Raw genomic sequence first — 25,722 nt, 5'->3', positions numbered from 1 at the left:
TTGGTCGCGAATCAACTAACATTTTTGACGCATATGCGTGTTGCTCTTTTAAGGCTTCGTAATATTTATTCACAAAAATCTACTTAACCCAGCCTTCATAAGAACGACTTGATTTACTCAGTATAGCACATATATTTACATGGAAATTCTCAACAGTGCAAACTAAGATAAGTGTTTTCTTGTGCAATTTTTATTGATTACAAGGCAATGGAACCACCAATGATCATCATTATAAAAAAAAATTGGTAAAAACTGCGGATGATCATCATCTGTGATAAGGAAAAGCAAGAATAACTGTGCTAATGGGATAATACTTAAATCGTAATTCAATTAAAATTCGAAAAAGAGGCAGAAAAAAAACCAGTAAATATGAATCAGGTACAACAATAGAAGTAGAGTTGTTCATGTAATATCTGGTTTAATATGGAAGAGACATACTATTATGGATGTGATACATCGGTCTTCATGATGGTGATCATTTTTCATGGTACAGATGGTTACACCGTAACGATCCACGAGTTCATGATGACCGTAGAACTTATGTAGTGATGATATCAATCTTGTAGCAACATTACCCTGTTCCAGAACCCTAATTGTACGAAGTCTGCGTAGTTACGACAAGCTCTGGCATACAAGTTGTGATACGTTTGTTACTCCCGCCGTCCACACATTTAACTTTGCGCCTCTTTAGTTCAGAGTTCATTTCATCATGGATTATCGTTACAAGATCTTCGTATTTATTGTCCAATTCCAATTGATTTACTTCAGACTGTGCTAAGTTACGAATGAGTTCGTTTAACTTTGTGACATCCTCAGCATCCGTCATCCAGTCATTCGGTATATTTCGAGTGTCAAATTTAACGTCCGTGTTAACCGGTTCCTTCCTGTTGCACATATCAGAATGGTGTTTAGAGACGTTAACGTCAAATGTCCAACATAAAAGAGAGTGGTCTGGGACATGCCTAGGATCAAACTCGCCGACGTTATAGATACTCTCAATCACATGTTGAGCACGAACAACTTCAAAATTGTCAAAAAGTTTTAGTTGTTCATATGGTACAATGCAGTAGTCAACATCAGACCTCCCTTCCTGACATCGATTCCAGCTTGACCAATCAGATGAGTTTCCGCAAGCCCTAATATATGTAGATTACGATCGGTAATACACGACTCTAATAAAAGGCTTTTGTCACTATTGCCCCGTGCAGGTCCGGGTGTTAAAAGAATAGGCCTGCAGCAGCGCTAAGCTTGTCGTATAAGGCGACTAAATAGTGCTCAGAAACCTAGCCGGGGGCTAGGCGCTCTGCCCACAGAGCAACTGGGATGTGTGCCCCAGGTGGTGGAATGGGGTACCCCTGGCGTGTTGCATGCTGGGGTTGTCAGGCCAGAATACGGAAAACCTGACCGCAAACCATAGTGGTGCACCGTGTTGGGAAAGATGCCACGTTCCTCGCACTTTAAAGAACCCTGCTGTGGTATTCGATAGGAGTAGGAACCTTTGCGCTCCGCCACAGGAGGCTAAATTGCCCAACCTTACCCACCCCCCTTTTCCAAAATTTGTCGACCCTATTATCCTTGTGATCCATCCTTTTTTTTCATTTCATGTTCCATTTTATCATCCATTTCATGTTCATCGTCTGAATATAGCTGAAATATTGCTGCTCGGATGTTAAACACCAACGAACAAACAAACAAAACTTTTGTCACTATTTACATTTTTGCTGCATTGTTGTTGTTGTTGTTGTTGGGGTTTAACGTCCGAGCAGCAATATTTCAGCTACATTCAGACGATGAACATGAAATGGATGATAAAATGAACATGAAATGATGATGAAATGAAAAAAAAGGGATGGGATTCAAGGATAATAGGGTAAAACAATTTTGATTGCCACTAGAAAAAGGGAAGGATGGGTAAGGTCGGGCAATTTACACTCCTGTGGCGAGGCGCCAAGGTTCCTACTCCTATCGAATACCACAGCAGGGTTCTTTAACGTGCAAGGAACGTGGCATTTTTCCCAACACGGTGCATCACTATGGTTTGCGGTCAGGTTTTCCGCATTATAGCCTGACAACCCCAGCAAGTAACACGCCAGGGGTACCCCATTCCACCACCTGGGGCACACTTCCCAGTTAGTCTGTGGACAGAGCGCCTAGCCCCCGGCTAGGTTTATGAGCACTATTTAGTAGCCTTTTACGACAAGCCTAGCGCTGCTGAAGGACTATTCTTTTAACACCCGGACCTGCACGGGGCTTTGCTCCATTCATTGATGTTCCAAAACCCACAAGTTAACTAGCGCCGGCCACATTAATTGTTGAAACCACCACTACGTCTTTCATTGTAGTTTCGAAACCCCGTCCACCATTCGCGTATTGCTGTTTATCACGAGTTGTGTCATACCGGTCACTTCGTTGTTCGCTGATTCGAGGCGACTCCTTGTTATTGCTATTCATATTACTATCATGGCCAGACTTAATAATGAATTCGTTGTTTTTGCCGAGGGCTTTTCGATTGAAATTATATTTAACATATTGATTGTCAAAGAAAAATTCAAATACACATTCCCGACTTGCGGACCAACATTTTGTCAACATTTATCTCCCTTTGGAGTAGGTGTCTATTCGGAACACGTAAGGTTTTCCATCCGATATCGACGATACTTTAGAAATTCTCTAAAGTCAAAAGGGCCTTTCTCGTTCTACTGACCCTGCCATAAATTTTCTTTACCTGGGATACAAACGAAAATCATCCTTATGTAACCTACCAACAAAATGAAACACCGTTGTGTTTGTCTGCTGGGGATTCCATTTTCATTCGAATTACCTCTTTTTTCTGCACCCGAATACGAACATCGATTAGAGAGACTTCGAAATTATACCTGCTCTTACGGGAGGTAACTCTGCAAAAACAGGGTAAAATATGGCTGCATCCCGAGCTCCGCAAGTAGGGAATATAGAAGTTAGAACCATATTTTGTTAATGCCTTTGATATCCATATATATGGATTCCACGTGATTAGCTACGTTGAAAACTAAATATATATTCTTACGGTGTAATAAGCCAACGGTAAAAAATTCAAGATCTCACATTATTCCAGATTACTACTCGGTACACCCTAATATGACCAAAATTAGCGGGGTATTGTCTATCTGTAACGTTCAATTATACATTTTACGAAAAATTGCAAGTATCATATAAATGTGAATATGTATGTATTCTTGATTGTTCTGTGTACTGTGTATTTGTCTTGTGTATGTGTTATTTGTGTACATATACTGTGTCTGATGCTACCTAAAGCTGCATTAGCTGTCATTTTCGTAAATTTTCGTTTCTTTTAAATTTAACTTTGAATTATTTCTACTAAATTGTACTTTTCTTGTACAATTTCATTTGATACCCACAAATAAAATGCATAAAATATATGAAGTAGGTGTCTATATATTTATTATCTTGCAAGACAAAAAATCGACCTAGATAAGTTCATATGCATGTGACCTTAATCCGCGCATGTGATGTAAGGGTCGCTTCTTTAATAGCAAATCTGATTGCAAAATGAAAGTGGTTATACAACGGCAAGGAAGACCGACGGACTCAAGCCGTAAAGGAATAAAAGTTCGAATATAACGCAAAGATCCTTTTGAAATTTACGTATTGTGATATAATGCGGCTCAAAATATGGTCAGTATTTAGGCCTATTTGAAAACAAATCAAGAAATAAATGAAATGAAATGAAAACAAGACACGTGCTTACCTGTGTATCCGTTATTGTTATTTTTTTTACCAAGGTTAAAGTATTTTTAACCCTGGTGAATGGCCTGTCGGCAATCTTCGGAAGTAATGGCGAAAAATAATTAGATCAGACCTATCGACCTTCTCTGCTTAAAAAAAAACATTGTTTTCACAATATTATGTAGGTATTATCGACATTCAATTGCATTACTACAAACTTATTTCATTGAATCAGCAAAATTCAGTAGAATCAAAACTGAACAAATTTGGCAGCTAATGCAACTTTAACCTTCTCGGAAAGAAAAATAATAATTTGGTTACCCAGTATTTAAGCACTTGATTATCCTATTTGTTATATAAATAATACGGGACAGACCACATTGTTTTTCTTATGTTTAATTTTATTTCATCTATTTATTGCTATTTTCAAATAAATTTTACATTTCATGATTGGCTTATTTTAACAATTCCAAACCGCCAGTCACGTCAGATAACAGTTGTATCACGAGAGACAAGTGGTGTGACGTTATGGCGATTGAAAGTTCGATATATAAATTACATAATTCATTCCATATCATAGTTCTCTGAATTTATTACACAGGAACATTCGATAACCCAACCATATCTATATAATAAATTAATATAAAGGCTGTGAGGAATCCCCGACTCCGTATGGTGATTATCCAATGGGGATTGGGAATGGTTTGTTTGTTTGTTTGTTGGGGTTTAACGTCCGAGCAGCAATATTTCAGCTATATTCAGACAATGAACATGAAATGGATGATAAAATGAACATGAAATGATAAAAAAAGGATGGGTCACAAGGACAACAGGGTCGACAAATTTTGATTGCCACTAGAAAAAGGGGGAATGGGTAAGGTCGGGCAATTTAGCCTCCTACGGTGAAGCGCAAAGGTTCCTCCTCCTATCGAATACCACAGCAGGGTTCTTTAACGTGCGAGGAACGTGGCATCTTTCCCAACACGGTGCACCACTATGGTTTGCGGTCAGATTTTCCGTATTATAGCCTGACAACCCCAGCATGTAACATGCCAGGGGTACCCCATTCCACCACCTGGGGCACACATCCCAGTTGCTCTGTGGGCAGAGCGCCTAACCCCCGGCTAGGTTTCTGAGCACTATTTAGTCGCCTTTTACGACAAGCTTAGCGCTGCTTCAGGCCTATTCTTTTGACACCCGGACCTGCACGGGGCGATTGGGAATGGAGGCATGGCTCATGTATAAGGTGTAAAATAAAAAAAAATCAAACCATTTCGGTTATTAAATCACGACGGTTGAATTTAATAAACATGAAATGAACCTTTTTGAATTAGTATTACATACTCTTAACATTATAATTCAAAATTAATTTGCGGAACTCCAAGTCAAATACATTGCTTTATTACGATTTTAAAACTATATATAAATAAGATCAAGAGAACATGTAAGTGTCGATTCAACCACCACTACTAATTTTGATGGTTATCACTATTTAAATATGAATCACGTGTGTTATTTCTAAACTTTTTAATCTCGTCATCACTTTTCCTCACTTCGTCAACATCAGCATTAAAACTGTCTATACATTTCTTATTATGGCTCAATTTTCCAAGCTTCAACAGTCCTTCATGAAGAAAGCTCAAACAAACAACATTCATAAAGAGCATAAATAAACACAATAGTTCAATTTTAAGATATGATCCGAATAGCACCATCCAAAATGCGAAAAATAATGTACACAGATCGATGATGACTACTAAAGCAGCGGTGATTACTCTTGTGTTCAGCATAGTCAGAGTCAACGACCGAACATAACCTTTTTCAAGCATGGTATAAATAAATAAGCCAAACGCGCATGATGACGAAAGCAAAGAATAGTTGATTAGATTTGTCAACGTAATCAATATACCGATGTCCATAAAAGAATAAAACGAATGTGTAACAAACATTATAAAGAAGCTAAGCAAGGCCAAGCATACAAGTAAGCCTGCCATTTTATATTTACTTGTCCGTAATGCGACATCATGGAAGGAGTACATCACTAAAATAGTTGATACATGTCCAATGCAGAAAACAAAAATAAATAGTATACGTTTAGAAACTATAACTCCTCTTTGATATGGATCAAGATTAAGATATAGCATGTCTATTAATAGCAAATAAATAATATAATACTGATACGATGCCAGTTTATCTGCATACGCATCCGTTTCACGTGACGCTACATTAGAGATCTGGCGACATTGTTGTATCACGTGACTTGATATACGTACAAATGACGAGGTAACGGCTTTGTAAGATATCAACGTGCTGCAGCACATTCCAATGGTCGTATAAAATGATTGTCGATAATACTGACCGTCATTTGAAACGTCGCATATATTGTATATAGTAACAACAACACACATTAGTATAAGATAAGATGGAAACTCATAATCTGGGCGTTTCATAAGATTTCTGTATTCAACTTCAAGATAACGTTTGACAGCCGACACCTTGTCAGTGATAGGATTATACCCAAACCTCCGGGCGTACATAATTCCTACAAAAGCAAGCATCACAGATAAACAGGCTAGCTCTTCAGCTAACCACTCAGGCACGACATCAAGCACCATACCTAATACAGATGCGAAATACAAATACCCAACTATATGGGGCAGTGTATTTATCCCACAGACTAATAGTACAACAAACATTAGCGGAACTTGTAATATTGCATTTATCCAGGTCAACATTGACCATATATATCCTGTGTGGTCTGAAAGAGTCAAGACCGTTGAAATGGATAGCCACATAATTGTCATATCGGATGAAATTAAGATGAATTTGAAGACTTCCTTTAGTTTATCCCATGGTAGTGCATCTGAGAGGATGTATGATATGAAACCTGGAAAGACAACACGTAAAAGTTAATTAAATTTAGTCGAACGTTAATTTTTGTTCTACTGCATTTTATTTCATTTCTATTCTCTATATTGCACTTGTGTAAGTGTGATTTACGACAGATATGTTTATTTTTCAAATCAAGTTTAAACAAACATGTTAAAACTGAAAAGGTTTCGTTACACACAGTTTCTACATGTAAACCATATTCATACATGTCTTGAAATATTGCACTAAATTCGAAATTATAAATGTATTTCCTAATATTAATGATGTAAGCCTAGTATATTCTTGTTATCATACACTTAGTTTTAACGGAGGACCTGTAATCCACGGGGGGGGGGGTAACTTAAGTACGCCCTGTGCAGGTCCGGGTGTTAAAAGAATAGGCCTGAAGCAGCGCTAAGCTTGTCGTAAAAGGCGACTAAATAGTGCTCAGGAACCTAGCCGGGGGCTAGGCGCTCTGCCCACAGAGCAACTGGGATGTGTGCCCCAGGTGGTGGAATGGGGTACCCCTGGCGTGTTACATGCTGGGTTTGTCAGGCTATAATACGGAAAACCGGACCACAAACCATAGTGGTGCACCGTGTTGGGAAAGATGCCACGTTCCTTGCACGTTAAAAAACACTGATGTGGTATTTGATAGGAGTAGGAACCTTTGCGCTCCTCCACAAGAGGCTAAATTGCCCAACCTTACCCACCCCTCCCTTTTTCTAGTGGCAATCAAAATTTGTCGACACTATTATCCTTGTGTCCCATCCTTTTTTTTCATTTCATCATTTCATGTTCATTTTATCATCCATTTCATGTTCATCGTCTGAATATAACTGAAATATTGTGCTCGAACGTTAAACCCCTACAATCAATAACTTAAGTACAATGGGTAGGTACAGACGTGCGGCCCATATCGGTCTACTTTTTATGATTAGTAATATATGAAAAGGGTACGAATTTAGTTGCAGTATATGTGATGGGGTAAAAATTTGCAAATTATAGCCTATATATTTACACATGGTAATTGATTTGACATCAATTGAATCATCCTTAATATCATAAAGGCATTACATATATATGAATGGGTGTCTGATTTCATTGTCAGAATATATGAACGGGGTGGGTTAACATTTTTGGGGCCGCACACCTGTACCCTTTCACCCGTTAAGTTAGCCCTCGTGCTGTAATCATAATAAGGGCCGTTCATGCAAACTGGTGCAACTGATCGACAATAAAATGATACTGGGAAGTCCATTATTGGCTGTAGAATGATATGAAATGCTCTGTCATAATTTGCCTAGACACGATTTCTACTGTTGGTTTCCTTTGATTATTTGTATGACCCTATACAAATAATAATAATTAATAATTCAACGGGTAAACCTCTGAAAAAGGTTGATGACGTCACAGTCATAAACAAAATTTGTATACGAGATGATGGACAAATTTTTTTTATCCAATCAGAAAGTGTGTTACTTGTGAAATTAAATTATTGTTAAATGTTCTAAAACCTTACAAAGCAGCTTTACACTATGAGATACAAGTCCAACATATTCGTAGCTGTATCGACACAGTATGTCTAGATATCCAAGAAACAATACTCGTACAGCAATACATCGCTTCTCTACTGGAATGCTGTCAAGCAAAGGCGTCTTGTGAGGCTTAAAATTAGCAGGATTGGTACTTGTCATACTGTGCTTTTCTGTAAAAAAAAATTGAATATGTTACTGTATAGACTCATACCTAAACATGTGGAGTCACCGTTGTATCATAACTTGTGTATGTGTTAATTGAAAAAAAGATAACTGTATACTTGTTTTAGTTCAATTAAACATTTAGATGACAGTAATAATTCGTCAAAAAATCAGTGCATGACCGTTAAGATCAAAATTACTTAATTAATCTTCAATACCTGTGAGGTAAATGTTTGTAATTATCACGTCGATCCCTCTGTCCATTTTACATATAAGAGCAACTCCTTCAAGCCGTTCAACAATTTGATGAACCTTTATATTGAGGTTGGATAATGGAGGGTGATAATACAACTCCGGGATTTACATTTAAATGAAGCGGGAGATGTTCTTCTCTTTATTTGCTAACAGTTCTAGGTTTATTTCCAATGATTATATCACATTCACATTGTATTTGTCTACTTTATGTCACATTGCAGTAGTACTTAGTTACATGTAATGGAAGGAAACACTTCAGATGCAAAGGTCAAAATCCTTATACCTATTAACAAGTCTTCACACTAAGGTCAAAATCTAGTGCATTTGTCTGCATCGTGATCTATTTACCCCAGGGAAGTATAGCTTTACACTTGAATCAGTCTACAAGTGCATTCATTTTTAAGCTTGGATCACGTAGACTTTTAAAATAAAATATCAATTTAATATCTTAATATGCTAAAGGGAAGTAACATCCAATTTATTTACAGTGGTGTTTTGGAGCTGCTTTTCTTTAATATAATTTGTTTTTAAGGAGGTAGACTCAGGGTAAGGGACATAACTCATGAAATCAGTGATATATTTGCATCATACTCAATTTTACCAAAACCTCTCAAGAAGCAGAATAAAATCAATCCAAGTTGATTAGATGCTTACTTAAGATTGATGTAAAATACTGAATACAAACGTTCCAATGTGTCCCTTACCCTAGGACTACCTCCTTAAGTGTTTAAAAAATAACATTAAACGTGAGAATTTACTGCAGGTTTAGGTTGATATTTTCTTCAAATAGCACATTTATAGGTTGGCGAGATCCTATAATTAAGTGCTATGAAATGTTCACTAAATTGTGTACTTATGATAGCATGTAAAATCAAAGCTCATGCAACTTTCAGTCTGCAAGTAGTAGACTGGATTTCTTCAAATGTTCAACAAAGTGGCTATACATTATTACGTTACTTTTGCATCATGAACCAATTTACATACTGGAATTTAATTATTGTGAAACACAAAAAAAATATGTTGATGCCTCCACCCTCTTTACAAGAGACCCATGCGTCTTTGCCTACAAACTTTTAAATACACTTAAACGCAATATTACATGTTTAAAAAAAACGACTGTGGTCGCTTTTGTGAGAGCAATTCAAAATCGTTTAGAGTAATTTAAAAGAAGTACAATCACTAACCTTATATTTGGCATAATAGCAACCTAGGAAACATGGTATGAATTACAACCATGGTAGATGCATGATATAATCGTCTTTAAAAAAAGTAATACATGTAAACAAGCTAGTATCATGATATATCACAATATTTTTTAAGTGCTCTTCCTCCATGTCGTAGTTAATTCCTTTATCACATGTTATTCAATACATTAGTCTTCCGATCAATATTGATTTGACAAGGTCTGTTTTAAAATCACTCATCCTGCACAACTATGTTGCTTTGATATTATAATAATCAGGGTTTAAGAGACAGAGATTTAATTTAGTAATAATATTGTTGTTAAAAAGGGTTTATTCGCAACGTTTTCATATGGAATAGACACGCATGTAAATGCAGACCGAAACTGACGTGAAAACGGAATACAGCCGTACTATTTAAGAATGTCGGTATACTCTTTTGCATATCAGTAAATCAACAAAAAATACGATATTAGAATTTGTATTAGAAACTTTCAGAAACGCTATGTAGAATTAACAATGAACTTACCTTCCCTTTTTTGTCAACGATTTTTTCCTATTTATAGACTTAGTCCACATTTAAATGTCTCTTAAGAGTATTCAAACAGATATCTTTGTGAATTTATTATCTCGGGGTTTATAAGCCTCCTATAATATAATCCCGCTGTATCTAACCTTGATATTTCACATAGCCATTGAAGATTTTATCAATATAAAGCGAACATGTCAACGCATGGGGTTTCAAGGTAGGCCTGTGGTATGCAGTGACATCACAATAAAATGATTAACACGATCTTACTCTTTAATATTCATTCAAAAGTAACGGCCGTAAACAGTTTTTTTCTTAAAAGCATAGCTCTGTAATGCACGCTTTGTAAAGATGTCCTTTGCTTTATATTCTTAAGCTTGCATGACGATCAGTACCTAAATACCAAGTTCTGTTCGACGCGGTAAGAGTCACGCACACCTACTTCTCTCAAGGTTTAGTTCTGTTTTAAAATGTAGTTTTTAGTCTAGCAACAAATGGACAAGACGAATTTTAAATAAATAGTCTACAAATAAATATTAGTTTAGATGTAAACAAATAAATATTTGTCAACCTTTGTCTTTCCTATCATGTTAGAAATCATTTAACTAGAACTTTGTTTGAAGAGCTTTTTTCCATCTTGCAACTGTGAAATCCGTTTTCATCTGCACTTTTTATAATGGAAAGGAACCTTAAAGGTAGGACTTACTTATGCACAAAAAATTACATCATAAATTAAATTTTATAACGGAATAAGTAATAGGGTTTCTAATGTTTTCTTACCCTACCGGTGTATTTTGTTATTTTGTATGTATTATTTTGGTTATTTCATGTTCTTTGCTGTGTGTCTGTTTTCCATGTTTTGTCTTTGTCCCTAGATTACATTCTTTTGATTTCCACTAGAATCTGTGTTCTTTTAATTACCCTTTTTTCCCATAACCCCCTAATCATCAACCTTAGTGCTCTGTCAGTATGGTATTTTTTTCATGGAATTCAGTTTAAACGATTAAGACTTGCGATTTGAATAAAGTTTGGTTTTTCTTGGGTAAAAAAAATTATCTGTTTCCTGCTACCCTGCTTACCCTATTTTTGGTGCAAACATTTTATGGTCATTATGGCTCAAGTACTGTTAAAAATTCATGTAAAAATTGTTTCCCCATTACATTGTACCTCAATTTAAAATGTTCTTGAATTTTTCCCACTACAAAACCTACCCTATTTTTTCCTTACTGGTAGCAGGAAACAAGACTTTTTTGCATTACTAATAATAAACAATAAGTAGGTAAGTAGGCAAATTACAGTGTAGGGGGGTATTCTTTTTGTGTTGTTTTGGTAATCAATATTCGGCCAACGCGAGGCAACTCTCGATGATTATTCAACTTCCATTCTAACAAAAAAAAGCTAACGATACTAAAACTTTATGTTGAAACTGCAATAAGTGAAGAAAATTTTGCCTTATTATTAAAGAAGGAAATATAATTAGCATCGACTACAGGAAATGTAATAATCGGCTTTGTCAAAGGCGGATCCAAGCACCCCCTTTATAAATTTGCATAATTAATGGAAATAGCGTATTTGTAGTGTGTAAATTCATGCATTAAAATGTGTTTATCAAGGATTTTGTTGCCCCCGCTCCTTGGTGATTCTATGAACCCCTACTGTTTGTCATCATCTCAAGACTATTCCTAATATAAATGCTCACATATGAATACAATCTTTGTGTCGTACATACAAAAAGAACCAAACGTACCAAAAGGCGTTTTAAGTGCTTCTCTCCATCCAAAATCAGCCTCCGAGGCTCTACTCATTTGGCTCAAAACATCACTTGTGATAAGATAAAAAGAATGACTGCTTCTGTTGTAGTCCGAATTTCCTCTGACCCTGCAACCCTCCTCTTTTTTATTTGGATATTGATATGTCGGTTTGGGGTCAGAACGATGTGATCAAATCTCGGCAAAAGAGAAGTTTGAAAGCCTTAACCAAGGGTCAGCAGCCATTTACTTTCGATTTCCAACTCTGCGTGACGCAAGCGAGATTTGATCGTATGCAAATAAGATTCCATCATGCACAGACGGTCACGTGAGATCAACAAATACCGCCTACTTTGTGTATCTAAACAAGCATGTATACTGGAACAACATGGAGTCGACAATTCTGAATTGGGACAGTGGATAGATTTGGAATCGAGGTGGAAAACGAAAGAGATCGTCGTAAAATTGATGGACGCATATTTCAATGTGACTTTCAACAGAAGTTTTAATAAGTTTCACTTAATTTTTCATTAGTCATATCCCTTGTCCCCTACTCTTTATAATTCAGTTCCCGCAATTTTATTTCCGAAAATTGAACTATATTATGCGACATGCATTTTTTTTTCGAAAAAGCGACACCATCAAAATGGTGGCTGAGGTCTTTATATTTTTTATTCCATTAGCGCAACCCAGCACACCAGCCTATTTATACACCCGCTGACATATATCTTAAAGAGAAACAGGTGCAGAAACTAAGGAACCATAAGATTTCTTCATATGAAATTTATGAAGTCATAACCCAAAATGAATTGGATGGTATATGTATTGTATTTGGCATTTAGATGAAAAATAATTCTTCAGTTTAACCACGAACAAATGAAATAGGAATGTGAAATAGAAAAAAGCGAGGGTGTCTTGTCAAAAATGCAATATATCCATGTATTGGAAATGTTGCGTGAAATCAATGAATGATTCAAGTACATAAACAGTTTTGTTTAATTGTGTACATTTAGCATGATCACTAGAAATGACAACTTTTTAATTTACTGATTTTTGCTTCAGGTATCAAAGAAGGTTATGTTACCATTCTCCTGGCATCACCAGAATATGTGATTAAAAAGTACTAGAGAGAAATCCTGTCAGAAACATATTCGGGACAAAAATATGTTTAGTTGCATATGATGAGGCACATTGTATATCAGAATGGTATGTTGTATATAGTGACATAAAGAAATGTATGAAGTACAGTTAGAAATCTACATGAATGTCTTGTAGATATATCTAAAATGACAATTACAACATGTAACATTACTAGTAAATTATTATATATTTTAATAAAAGTAAAGCCACAGTGTACTGCTAGCTGCCTCCCAATATGTATTAACGTATGTTTTACATGAAAAGGGCATTATTGTAAGGGTTACTGTTTGAGTTGGCACACATTATATTAGTTTTTTTTTACATTACACCATAAAAAACATACTTAATTTTACAGGTGATTAGATTTTAGAGAGGACTATAGAAAAGTTGGAATTATTCAAAGTATAATAAATTGCACAATCCTCACTCTATCTGCAACTTCAAACAAAGACATAAAAAAGGACATATCTGTTGTATTGGAGCTAAGTGAGGCATCTGATGTGTCAGTTTTACCAAACAATTAAACGTTATATATACATGTACATGTACATTTGTATATCGGCAAATTGAAACGGCTAATATTTGTGCTGACTCTCAAATCCTAAAATCACAATGTTTTTTGTATTGAATGATGTTTTTGGCATTGATGCACAAAAATGATTTGTAAAATGGAACATGCCTTATGATTAATTAATCTGTCTTAGTTCAATCTCTGAAGCATTGACCATTTTATTAGCAAGGAGAGAGGGATCTTTTAAAATGTTTCAAATTCATGAAAAGAATGTTTTACTCCTCCATTGCAAAGTTGAATAATAATGATTCTATATTTTCCCAATTACAAGGCTTTTTTTCAAAATGAAATATTGATTTCGGTTGCTTCTGAATTAAAACTAAACATTTGTGCTTATGCAACAAACCCAATTCTTATCTGACATCAAATCCCTGCCCCCTAAATCCTCCAAGAATATTGTCCCTGGAAGATGTAACTAAATTTACCAGTGTATAAACACTGTTTTATTTATGATGCACGCACATAGTAATACAGACAAGTTCAACATTTTGTTTAAACATATAGTTACTCATGTAAATTCCAAATATACTTTTAATTAACTAATGTGAATGTTATAACTTTCGTCATTACATAAAAAAAAGTGAAGAAAACTCCTCAGCAATTAAACAAATTGAAAAGAAAATGTGAAACCCTACAATGCAAAAATGTGTCCAACTTATAATAAAAAGCTTTGCCAAATGCAGCATGATACAACCACAGACAATTAAACTCTGCAAGTGTGGACACAATATTACATTTAGAGACTTACAGTTCATTATGGACACAACAAATCATTTGGACACAGTATTGCACAATATTTTGAAATTCTATATAAGTATAAAGGTCTGCTTTAAAGTGCGTTCATGAATCACATTGTACTTCATTATCTCAAAAATAGGGTTAATTTGGTAAGCATACTTCTTAAAGCTCTTGTATTTAGACTTGGATTTCATATGGCATCCATTAGAAAAAAAGTTTAAAAATTGCACCTATTAACTCAAAAACCGTATGAATTATCTGAAATCTGATTGAAACATGTAGGCATGGACTTTCATAAGGAATGTTAAAACAAAAACTTGAAAACACACCAAAAATAAAAGAAAAAAGATGATTTGTTAGGGTGTGGCTTCCTTTATCATTTGAAAACTGTAAAAGATATTTGAAATCTAATTGAAAAATGCAAGCAAGGATTTTGATGTGACATCTACAAAAAATTTTCAAACTCAAACCAGAAATAAACAAGCTACCCTCAAGAAATCAAGGATAAAAATACTTGTTTCTGGCCCCTTACCGTGAAAGTACTTTAATTCGTGGATTAGGGAAGAAACACAAGTTCGTGGATTCCTGAATTCGTGGGTTTGCTGTTTTCAGTATACAATCAAACGAATTCTCCTTTTCGTTGGGAACCTAATTTCGTGGTTTGGACCACCCACGAAAACCACGAAAATTTGATACGCCACGAACAATAGTATTTTCACAGTATTCTTAAATAGCTTAAGTTACAACCTCAAAAATCAATCCAAGCCTGTTTATTGTGGTATAAAATATTGTAAAACAATATCATAGGCACTGCTATACTTTTATTAGAGTTTTATTGTTAAATTCATAAATCTTTGTCCTCTTTTGGTCTCTATCAAAGACGATGATTGTGATCTACCGTCTATGTACTAGATTATCTACAAGAATCCATACAACCTTGCATAGCTGGATCTGCAAAATGTCCCATCAAAACACTGACAGCTGTCAGTGAGGGTCCTACCACGTCACTTGTTACTCCTGTAGTGATATTAATTCAATGTGAATCCTGGTAAATTCGAAAGATCTTTTGGAAACCCTCAATTCAAGATTATTATCAAAATAAAGTAGCATTAAAGTCTATGATTTTCAACTCTTTATACTTCTATTCCCAATACTCAATTAAAATACAGTACACCTAGATACAAATATGTAGTTGATAGAGATTCCTCTTATTTCGTAAAAATAATTCCAAATCCCGAAGATGTTTTCAAAATGCTGGAACATACTTGTCCAGTGTGGTGGAAACGAGCAGTCGGCTTTCCAATGGGAACAAATCGTGCTCCTCTACTTGCTGACATATTCATTCACTCTTATGAGGCTGATTTTACAGCTGATCTGACCCAAAAGAAGGAACATCGTTTAGCTAGATCCTTTAAACTCAGTTTCCGCTATATAGATGACGTATTATCATTAAACAACCCTTTTTCCGGAGATTTGATCTACCCCGAAGAACTAAAGGATACTATAGATACTGTGAAGTCAGCTTCGTATCTTGACCTACACTTAAAGATCGGTGGTAAAGAACATTTTGACCGAACTATACGACAAACACGATGAATTTTCATTCCGTATTGTCAACTTTCCTTTCATCTGTTGCAACAGCACCTGCGTATAGATTTTTCATATCCCAACTCAAACGTTATGCCAGAGCTTGCCGTACTATGCAGCCTTTTTGTATCACGCTAGACTTGTTACAATTAGGTTTTTACAAAAGGTTATGTTGCTACAAGATAAAAGTCATTACTACAGAAGTTTTATGGTCGTCATCATGAACTCGAGGATCGTTACTTTGTATCCATCTGCATCATGAAAACTGATTTGTTCAACGTGTCATAGTTTTCCTTTCCTCTTTTAATTACCTTAGACTTGACTTTTTTATTAGCAACTCGGTGGGTGTTACTGGAAAAGCAGAGGGCGCTTACCCTACCGGTATACCTGGTCCATGCTCCCAGTTTTTAGTGAAATACAAGTTGCTCATTTACTTTTGTTACCTTGTATGTATAATTTTGGTTATTGTATGTTCTTTGTTATATTTGTCTGTATTCCATGTCTGGTCCTTGTCCCCGGACTACATTCTTTTGATTTCCGCTAGAATCTTGGTTCCCTTGATTACTCTTTCTAAAACTTACAGAGATACTGATGCTTTTAAATTTAAAAGATATGTATCTTAGTTATTACATGCGGCGTTTGTTTGATGAAAAACTTGTAATTAATTGGTGAAAATTATTTGCTCCATTGTGATTCATGCTACCTTTTTGAAGCTCCACTACAATAGAATTTGTCAAAAATGCTTTATTATTGTAGTTTAGTGCCGCCTTAAAACTATGGCGGTTTAATTGAAAATGGCTTTCGTTTGGGTCAGCTCGTAGAGATAAGCGACCCGTAATGCAACACGTTTTTCATGCAATCGATCAAGTAAATAAACAATAACGAGCGATTTTTTGATTTATCTACACATGCTATACTTCATGTGACTACATATCTTTTTAGGGTGGGCAGAGCAACTGGGTTGTGTGGTATAGATGGTGGAATGGGGTACCCCTTGCGTGTTACATGCTGGGGTTGTCAGGCAACAATACGGAAAACCTGACCACAAACCATAGTGGTGCACCATGTTGGGTAAGATGCCGCGTTCCTCGCACGTTAAAGAACCCTGCTGATGTATTCGATAGGAGTAGGAACCTTTGCGCTCCGCCACAGAAGGTTGAATTGCCCGACCCTTCCCATCCCTCCATTTTTCTAGTGGCAATGGAAATTTGTCGACCCTATTATCCTTGTGTTCCATCCCTTTTTTACTCGGAAGTCACGTCAGTGGCTTCGAGTATTGTAAGTATAAGAATGACAAAAGGGCTTCCGGCAGATGACTTCACGGACGGAAATGCTTTCTTCAAATTAATGCATGATTCTCTTTTAAACTTTAAATATTTCACCTATATCCCTAATGAATGATATTTCAAACCTCTTAAGTGTTAATTGTCAGCTAAATATTGTCGAACTGGTAAATCGAGACGCTAAATTATTTTTAGCGCTTGGCCGCGTAGTAATTTCAAAGAAAGTAGTTAAAAGCCAATACAATTTAATTGGAGTTATCTCTCTTTGGGTAGTGTTGGATTTTAATATGCTCCGTGAATGGTATTATAATCATAATCATTTTATCAAGAAGCGTCACAATCAACATCATCAGCTGCCTTTTTTTTCAAGTTTGAGGTCTCAAGAACGTAAACAAAGGCAATCATCTTTTATTTCACGATATTTGTGTACATCTTTGTTTTGTTTTGGTGCAGGTTGTAAGGGAAATATGGGTTCAACACCAGAACATTCTCAAACCTTAGTCCATGTCATGACCGGCACTCTAGCACATTGCTTAAAAACAAACATCGGGAACCTATCTTGCAGGTTGCATGCCAAGCGACTTCCGAGTTTCAGCACCTTCAGTGCTTTGATTTCATTTTGTCATCATCATTTCATGTTCATTTTATCATCCATTTCATGTTCATCGCCTGAATATAGCTGCTGAAATATTGCTGCTCGGGCGTTATTATGAGATTAAGGTCTACACTACAAAAAATGTTATGGTCATCATCTTGAACTCGTTTATTGTTGTGGTGTAACCATCAGTACCATGAGAAACGACTGTCATAGTTTACCTTTTCTCTTTTTTTTTGAGCAACTCTGTGGATGTAGTTGTTCTTGACGCTTTAATTTGGATTTATTGTATATAATAAAAAGTTTTTTATTCATTTTCTAGAATGTTTCATTTTACTTTTTTTAAGTATTGTTCAAATATCGAACGAGTTTTTATCTCACCTGTCGAAGGCGAAGTGAGCTATTGCCATCACCTTGCGTCCGTTGTCTTCTCCTCAGACACTACACGGCCAATTGCAACCAAACTTAATATGAATGTTTCTTGGGGTATCCTGCATAGAACTGATGTGCGGATTTTTTAATCCGTCGAAAAACATGGCCGCCGTTACTAAAAAAAAACATAGGGGTCAGACAGTAGTTTTTGGCATATATCTCCAAAACATTCAGGTTTGCCAAATTCTGACATGGGAGAAAAAGTGTTCAGCATGATGAGACCTATCTGTGGTCAAATTTTCATTTTAATCTGTTGAACCATGTTGGAGTTATAGCCCTTTTTCGACGTTTTTTTTGCTATTTTTAATGTTATTTCTTTCAAAACTCTTTTCCTCTGACACTTCTTAACCAATTGGAACCATTGATTGATTGATTGATTGTTGCGGTTTAACGTCCGAGTAGCAATATTTCAGACGATGAACAAGAGATGGATGGTAAAATGAACATGAAATGATGATGAAATGAAAAAAAATGGGATGGGACACAAGAACAATAGGGTCGATAAATTTTGATTGCCACTAGAAAAAGGGAGGGATGGGTAAGGTCGGGCAATTTAGCCTCCTGTGGCGGAGCGCATAGGTTCTTACTCCTATCGAATACCACAGCAGGGTCCTTTAACACGCCTTTCTATCTATTATAGTATCAAGATATTGGCTGAAAACTAAAAGAAACGACATTTTTCATCTTTCAATGGCAATAACTCAAACAAGGAGTCGCCTGAGAACTTTGATCCCTGAAGACTTTTGAAGGCCTTATAATAAGGGTCATTTCAGCAATTGAAATACTTTTGCTACACCTAAAGGTTTTGGAGATATATGCGATAAAACTACTGTCTAGACACTTTGTTCTATTTTTAGTAACGGCGGCCATGTTTTTCGACGGATTAAAAATCTCCACATCAGTTCTATGCATGATATCACAGGAAACATTCATACAAAGTTTGGTTCCAATTGGGCCCCGTGCAGGTCCGGATGTTAAAAGAATAGGCCTACAGCAGCGCTAAGCTTTTCGTATAAGGCGACTATATAGTGCTCAGAAACCTAGCCGGGGCTAGGCGCTGTGCCACAGAACAACTGGGATGTGTGCCCCAGGTGGTGGAATGAGGTATCCTTTGCGTGTTACATGCTGGGGTTGTCAGGCTATAATACGGAAAACCTGACCGCAAACCATAGTTGTGCACCGTGTTGAGAAAGATGCCACGCACCTCGCACGTTTAAGAACCCTGCTGTGGTATTCGATAGGAGTAGGAACCTTTGCGCTCCACCACAGGAGGCTAAATTGCCCGATCTTACCCATCCCTTCCTTTTTCTAGTGGCAATCAAAATTTGTCGACCCTATTATCCTTGTGTCCCATCCCTCTTTTCATTTCATAGTCATCATCATTTCATGTTCATTTTATCTTTCATTTCATGTTCATCGGCTGAATATAGCTGAAATATTGCTGCTCGAGCGTTAAACCCCAACAATCAATCAATCAACCCATTTTGTTCTCGTGCAGTACTTTGAAAAATTGAAGTCCAGTGTAAGGATAATGAAAATCATGCAAATACATTTTTAGAGTTATCGTTCTTACAACATAGATTACCTTTCTTTTATTCCATCAATTTATGACAGAAATATATCCTTTTATTTGATAAATGTGATAAATTGTGTAGATACTAGTCTTTTGAAAATTATATACTTATCTGACATTAACAGACATTATGTGTACTTACATTCTATTGAATCACAGTCCATCAAATGTCAGATGATTAAACTACGTAGGTAACAATTTAATTTGTGGTCATTACCATGTTGCTAACGTCACTAGCTTACAACGTTTCACTGGATATTTATTATGCAAAACTCTCGTAAAATAAATTAGATGGTTGCAAGCGGTATCACAACCTCTTGAAAATGTTTTTTTTTTCTTCGACAACTAATTGAGGTTAAGATAAACCGCAAAATTATCTGAGAACTTTTTTCTGGCCATTTGTATCCAAAGAATCTGACTAAATGGTGAAATTACATGAAAACCGTTCCTGCTAAGTTCCCAACCAATATTTATTGCTCAACGTTCACGAACAATATATGATAGAAGAGTCGTTGGAACTGAAAAGAATAGGCCTGCAGCAGCGCTAAGCTTTTCGTATAAGGCGACTATATAGTGCTCAGAAACCTAGCCGGGGCTAGGGCGCTCTGCCCACAGAGCAACTGGGATGTGTGCCCCAGGTGGTGGAATGGGGTACCCCTGGTGTGTTACATGCTGGGGTTGTCAGGCTATAATACGGAAAACCTGACCGCAAACCATAGTGGTGCACCGTGTTGGGAAAGATGCTACGTTCCTCGCACGTTAAAGAACCCTGCTGTGGTATTCGATAGGAGTAGGAACCTTTGCGCTCCGCCACAGGAGGCTAAATTGCCCGACCTTACCCATACCCCCTTTTTCCAGTGGCAATCAAAATTTGTCGACCATATTATCCTTGTGTCCCATCCTTTTTTTCATTTCATGTTCATTTTATCATCCGTTTCATGTTCATCGTCTGAATATGGCTGAAATATTGCTCCTCGGACGTTAAACCCCAACAAACAAACAAACAATGGAACTGAAGTTCAATTAAAAAAACCTAAACAAATGCACGAACTATAGTAACTTAATTGAGAGCAACTTAGGTTAAAAATCGAGAGAGCCATTGAAATATCAGTGAATTTGTTTCTTTCAGCGAATTTGTGTAAATAATGTCAACAGAATATACACTGTATGTAGGAAACCCGATCTTACTGATAAAACTTGAACACAATACCGATGTTCCTCTAAAATAATGAATGCAACTGTCTATACATAACATTTTACATTTTCAAAGCCTTTGCTCCTACAAATATCTTATTTTTTTCTTGTCTTTTTTATTCGTTCAATCCTGAAGAAGCAATGGTAACGATAGTTTTTTTTTTTACGTATACAAGATATTTAATTTGAAAACAACAGAAAATAAAAAACACGCAACAAAAATGTGCGAGTGCTCAGCATTTTCTTAAATATGTTTCTTCATGTGTTGTGTTAATTATTCTGTCTGTGTGTCTTTTTCTATAAAATTCTAAATCTATTAGAAACAACACCAACATTTTACTGTAAACTTTCTGCTGGTTCTACAGATCCATGCTCATCTTCTTGTTAAATGACTTAGTTCATATTTTAACTTATGGTTTTAATACAAATATTTTGTTTCACTTACCTCTTGGTTATCTTTTTATAATTGGTGTCAATACGATAACTGATGGGTTTAATAGAGTGAACAACATACATCAGCGAACAAATGGAAGATGAAGGTAACACGATTTCCATTCAGTATAAAGGAAATGTCCTAGTATGAAGACGGCTTGTTGTATAGGAAATTTTACACTGCATGCATGTAGACCAATCTGATTTTAAAGTTTAACATACTGAGTTATTAGTGACACCGATATGAATATCTTCACACACAACCGAAAATCGGTTCGAATCTAGTTTCTGTCTAGGGCCACTTTTCCGAATCAACGTTTATTAGGAAAATTGTTAGATCGGAATTGGTTATTCTAGATTAATAGTCGTATGATCCGAAGTAGCCTTTGCATCACTTCATTCACCTTAGTTTTAATCTCTCTTTGAGGACTTACGACAGAATAGTTCCATCTTCATGGCATATTGCTGGATTTAATTTCAAGCAACGGTGATATTAACAGCAGTCAAATTTATGATAACTACTCACAGCACCTTTGCTAATTGTTTTTAATATATGTTTGATTTATATACATTCGATCATGAAAAACTTTGTGTTTCTATATACAATTTTGTATTTTGTTTTTATTGTTTTAGTCCGTGTATAATTTTACTTTATGGTTGGCATGAAAATTTCTTATGTCTATTGTTATATAAAAAAAACCTAATTATTGACTGATTATAATGTATCTCTTCTGATACTGAATTTAGTTTCTTAACTGCATTTGTATATTTGTCTATTAACGTGTGGCGAATGGATTTAAGTACAATGACAGTTTCTTGTTTAAGAATATTTGAAACACTTATCGGAAAAATAAATAATCCAGTTGAGACCATTTAGCACCGTGTGGGTCAGGGTGTCGAACGAATAGGCCCGCAGCAGCACTAAACTGGTCGTAAAAGGCGACTAAATAGCGCTCAGAACCCTGGCCGGGGGCTAGGGCGCTCTGCCCACAGAGCAACTGGGATGTGTGCCCCAGGTGGTGGAATGGGGTACCCCTGGCGTGTTACATGCTGCCCCATGTGCTAGAATGGTTTGTTTTTGTTTGTTTGTTGAGGTTTAACGTCCGAGCAGCAATATGTCAGCTATATTCAGACGATGAACGTGAAATGGATGATAATGAAAATGAAATGATGATGAAATGAAAAAGGAATGGGACACAAGGATAATGGGGGTCGAGAAATTTTTGATTGCCACTTGAAATAGGGAGAGGTGGGTAGGGTCGGGCAATTCAGCCTCCTGTGGCGGAGCCCTATGGTTCCTACTCCGGGAGAATACCACAGTAGGGTTCTTTAACGTGCGAGGAACGTGGCATCTTTCCCAACACGGTGCACCACTATGGTTTGCGGTCAGGTTTTCCGTATTATAGCCTGACAACCCCAGCATGTAACTCGCCAGGGGTACCCCATTCCACCACCTGGGGCACACATCCCAGTTGCTCTGTAGGTAGAGCGCCTTAGCCCTCGGCTAGGGTTCTGAGCACTATTTAGTCGCCTTTTGCGACAAGTTTAGCGCTGGTGCAGGCCTATTCTTTTAACACCCGGAACTGCACGGGGCTGCTAGAATGGGGTGCTTCTGGCATGCTACATGCTGGGGTCGTCAGGCCACAATATTGAACACCTGACCACAAACCATAGTGCTGCACCGTGTTGGGAAAGATGCTATGTTCCTCGCACGTCAAAGAACCCTGCTGTGGTATTCGATAGGAGTAGGAACAATTGCGCTCCGAAACTGAAACTGAAAATATTGCTGCTTGGGCGTTAAACAACATCAATCAATCAATCAGTCAGTCTAACAGACCCACTAGCACTAAATTTGAACGCCAAATAATACGATTACATGATTAGTGTTTTTGTAATTGTATATGCTTCAAATTTTCTCCTACAAAATATGAAATAAGTCATAAAGCATTTTTCTTTTTGGCTCATTTATAAAGCTATGAAAAGGGCAAACAACAACTAAACACAACAATTTGATTCATAAATGAGAGTTAAATGGGTACCTAGAAAACGAATTCGAAGTGGGGTACACGGGAAAGGGGTATATTACCACATATACTGTGAAAGTACTTTAATTCATGGATTATGGAAGATACACAAGATCGTGGATTCTTGAATTCGTAGTTTTGAGGATTTCACTATACACACTAATGGGAATCTCCATTTTGTTGAGAACCAACTTTCGTGGTCTGGCTTACCCACAAAAACCACGAAAATTGGTAACCACGAACAAAAGTTCTTTCACAGTACTAGTCAAAATATCCAAACGCAATGTAACGGAAACGGAGACTGACGTTTAAATACACGGATAACGAATTAAAAATAGGAAAGAAAATATCAATGATAATGATTACAAGAGTATCTTTTTAGATTCGAGTTGAAGAACTAATTCTTGTAAGAATTATTACTCTGAACGGGAACGCATGTCTCCTTTTTTTTTTACCGATTTTAGCTAATATCATAAAAGCCATAATAGATATAAACTATCATTTGATGAACGATCAGTCCTACAAAGGTTTTGTAGTCCTTGTAATAATGAGACCCTGAATTCAAAAGGCATACAAGAAACATCGTTCCAAGGATAAAAAAATAGACAAAGAAAATAGACATTTGAACCGATCCTGCAAAATAAAAAAATACATAATTTCAGACTATTTAAGAACCACAGCAGATAGGGAAAAGGTTTCAAATGCTGAAATATATTATTTCCTGACATCAAATATTCAGGAGAAGATACGAATTGCAAGTGAGCGATTCAGGGCTTCTAGTGTGTTCACAATGATGATATGATATTTTGTAACACTGAGTTCACCGCTGCGGTAGCACGATAGCCTCTGTGGCGTAAGACGGGAAACTTCCCCTGCGATAGCCAGGTAGCGTACGAGACTCGAACAGGGAAGACTACCGCTGCGGCCTTCTGCATAGTGAAGGTACTGATTTTTCTATTAAAACAGAGTCGAAATATCTGCTGTCATTTAATGATTCCTGCTTGTGATGAAGTGACCGCTGTTGGAAACAGACATTGGAGTTATTTATTACGGAGATAAATCATTTAAGATTTTATTGTTGAAACGTACACATTGCAACTGTATCGCACTAATTTGCTTCGTGTGCGATGATCATTTTTTCAATTATTGTCTTGTTTTGAAGGAATACCGTCCCTTTCGGCAGAAAAAAATATGTTCGTCTGCAGAGGGGAGCATTTTTTATGGTTACTATCTGATTTTTTGAAAGTAAAGAATAAATAAAGAATTGAAACTGAAACACATTCAATCATACAGAAAATCCATGTTGCATCCGCAAACTCTAAAAAGCGATGAAAACTCAATGCTCAGGGACAGATGAAACATAACCGAAAATAAACTGAATATGAAAGGCAAAGCTGATACATCTAACGTAAAAAAAGTTTTTAGAGTGGGGTATATGAGGACAATTTAGTAGATTTTGTATGACCTGAATCTTCATATTCTGTACATCATTTCGTAAGTGGATTTTCGCTGTTTGTACCCACAGGTATTACAACTAATCCTGTATTATTCGATTCTATGAAGACAATCAAAGAATCTATTACTGCACAACATATCATCAATTTAATCGGGACAAAATAAGCAAAATTCTGTTTCTGTCTTTTAGCAGTATTCTTTTAAAGTGTTGCCATTGTTTAAACACGTCTATTTCATTGTTAGCTTAGTGCTAAGCCCTTCTTTATGATAGGATATTAAATTTCACCTGAATATATAAATAAAAAAAAAATATGTTTTAATTCTATAAATTTGTTACAAAACGATATCGACTTTTTAAGTCAAACAATATAATAAAGTAACATATTTCAATTCCATTTATATAACTTATTATAGTTACGATGTTATAACTGTGCACCAAGTCAGAAGTGTTATGACTAGTACTCTTATCTGTCTTTTACTTTACATCAAGGAATAGAATTTGATGAAACCTCGGGTTTTTATACAAAATAATTTTGGATTTTGACCCAATCAATTTGGCCTTTTTAAAACTCATTTGAAGATGATATAACATTCAAAGGAAAACATACATGTAAACAGTTTCGATTTATACGGTTATACTCCACGCGGTCTCAATTGCATGTCGCAACTAAAAGATTTCGGAGTTTTT

The 25,722-nt window shown here is 36.2% G+C and overlaps 1 protein-coding gene and 1 long non-coding RNA gene across 5 annotated transcripts; one reads left to right on the top strand and one right to left on the bottom strand.

Moving 5' to 3' along the window:
• Nucleotides 1-5,111: 5,111 nt before the first annotated feature.
• LOC148611498 (uncharacterized) lies at nt 5,112-12,287 on the bottom strand. 4 transcript variants are annotated; one of them, XM_088592095.1, is made up of 3 exons: nt 12,010-12,287; nt 8,120-8,305; nt 5,112-6,613 (listed from the first exon to the last, which is right to left on the bottom strand). In XM_088592095.1, the coding sequence occupies exons 1-3, from the start codon at nt 12,065-12,067 to the stop codon at nt 5,196-5,198; spliced, it is 1,662 nt and encodes a 553-aa protein (XP_088448221.1). In that variant the 5' UTR covers nt 12,068-12,287; the 3' UTR covers nt 5,112-5,195. The 4 variants fall into 4 exon arrangements, with proteins under 4 accessions (XP_088448221.1, XP_088448224.1, XP_088448223.1 ...); XM_088592098.1 differs by lacking the exon at nt 12,010-12,287 and adding an exon at nt 10,263-10,639; XM_088592097.1 differs by lacking the exon at nt 12,010-12,287 and adding an exon at nt 9,737-10,244.
• Nucleotides 10,835-14,173, top strand: LOC148611497 (uncharacterized). Its single transcript, XR_015924140.1, has 3 exons — nt 10,835-10,957; nt 13,073-13,216; nt 13,506-14,173. It is a non-coding gene; the product is annotated as an uncharacterized LOC148611497 (long non-coding RNA).
• Nucleotides 14,174-25,722: the final 11,549 nt, after the last annotated feature.

Source organism: Perna viridis, chromosome 7, assembly GCF_037379345.1.
Source record: "Perna viridis isolate PV_CMFRI_1.1 ecotype Kerala chromosome 7, ASM3737934v1, whole genome shotgun sequence".
Taxonomy (NCBI): Eukaryota; Metazoa; Mollusca; class Bivalvia; order Mytilida; family Mytilidae; genus Perna; species Perna viridis.
Note: the sequence above shows the minus strand (reverse complement) of the source record. Positions and strands in the feature narration are given on the sequence as shown.

Excerpts from the sequence above, each read along its gene's own strand:
- LOC148611498 (XM_088592095.1), bottom strand. The coding sequence starts at position 12,067 with ATGAGTAGAGCCTCGGAGGCTGATTTTGGATGGAGAGAAGCACTTAAA. Across the intron at positions 8,306-12,009 it reads AGCACTTAAAACGCCTTTTG|AAAAGCACAGTATGACAAGT; the intron begins GTACGTTTGGTT and ends TTTTTTTTACAG. Across the intron at positions 6,614-8,119 it reads TCATAGTGTAAAGCTGCTTT|GTTTCATATCATACATCCTC; the intron begins GTAAGGTTTTAG and ends TTGTCTTTCCAG.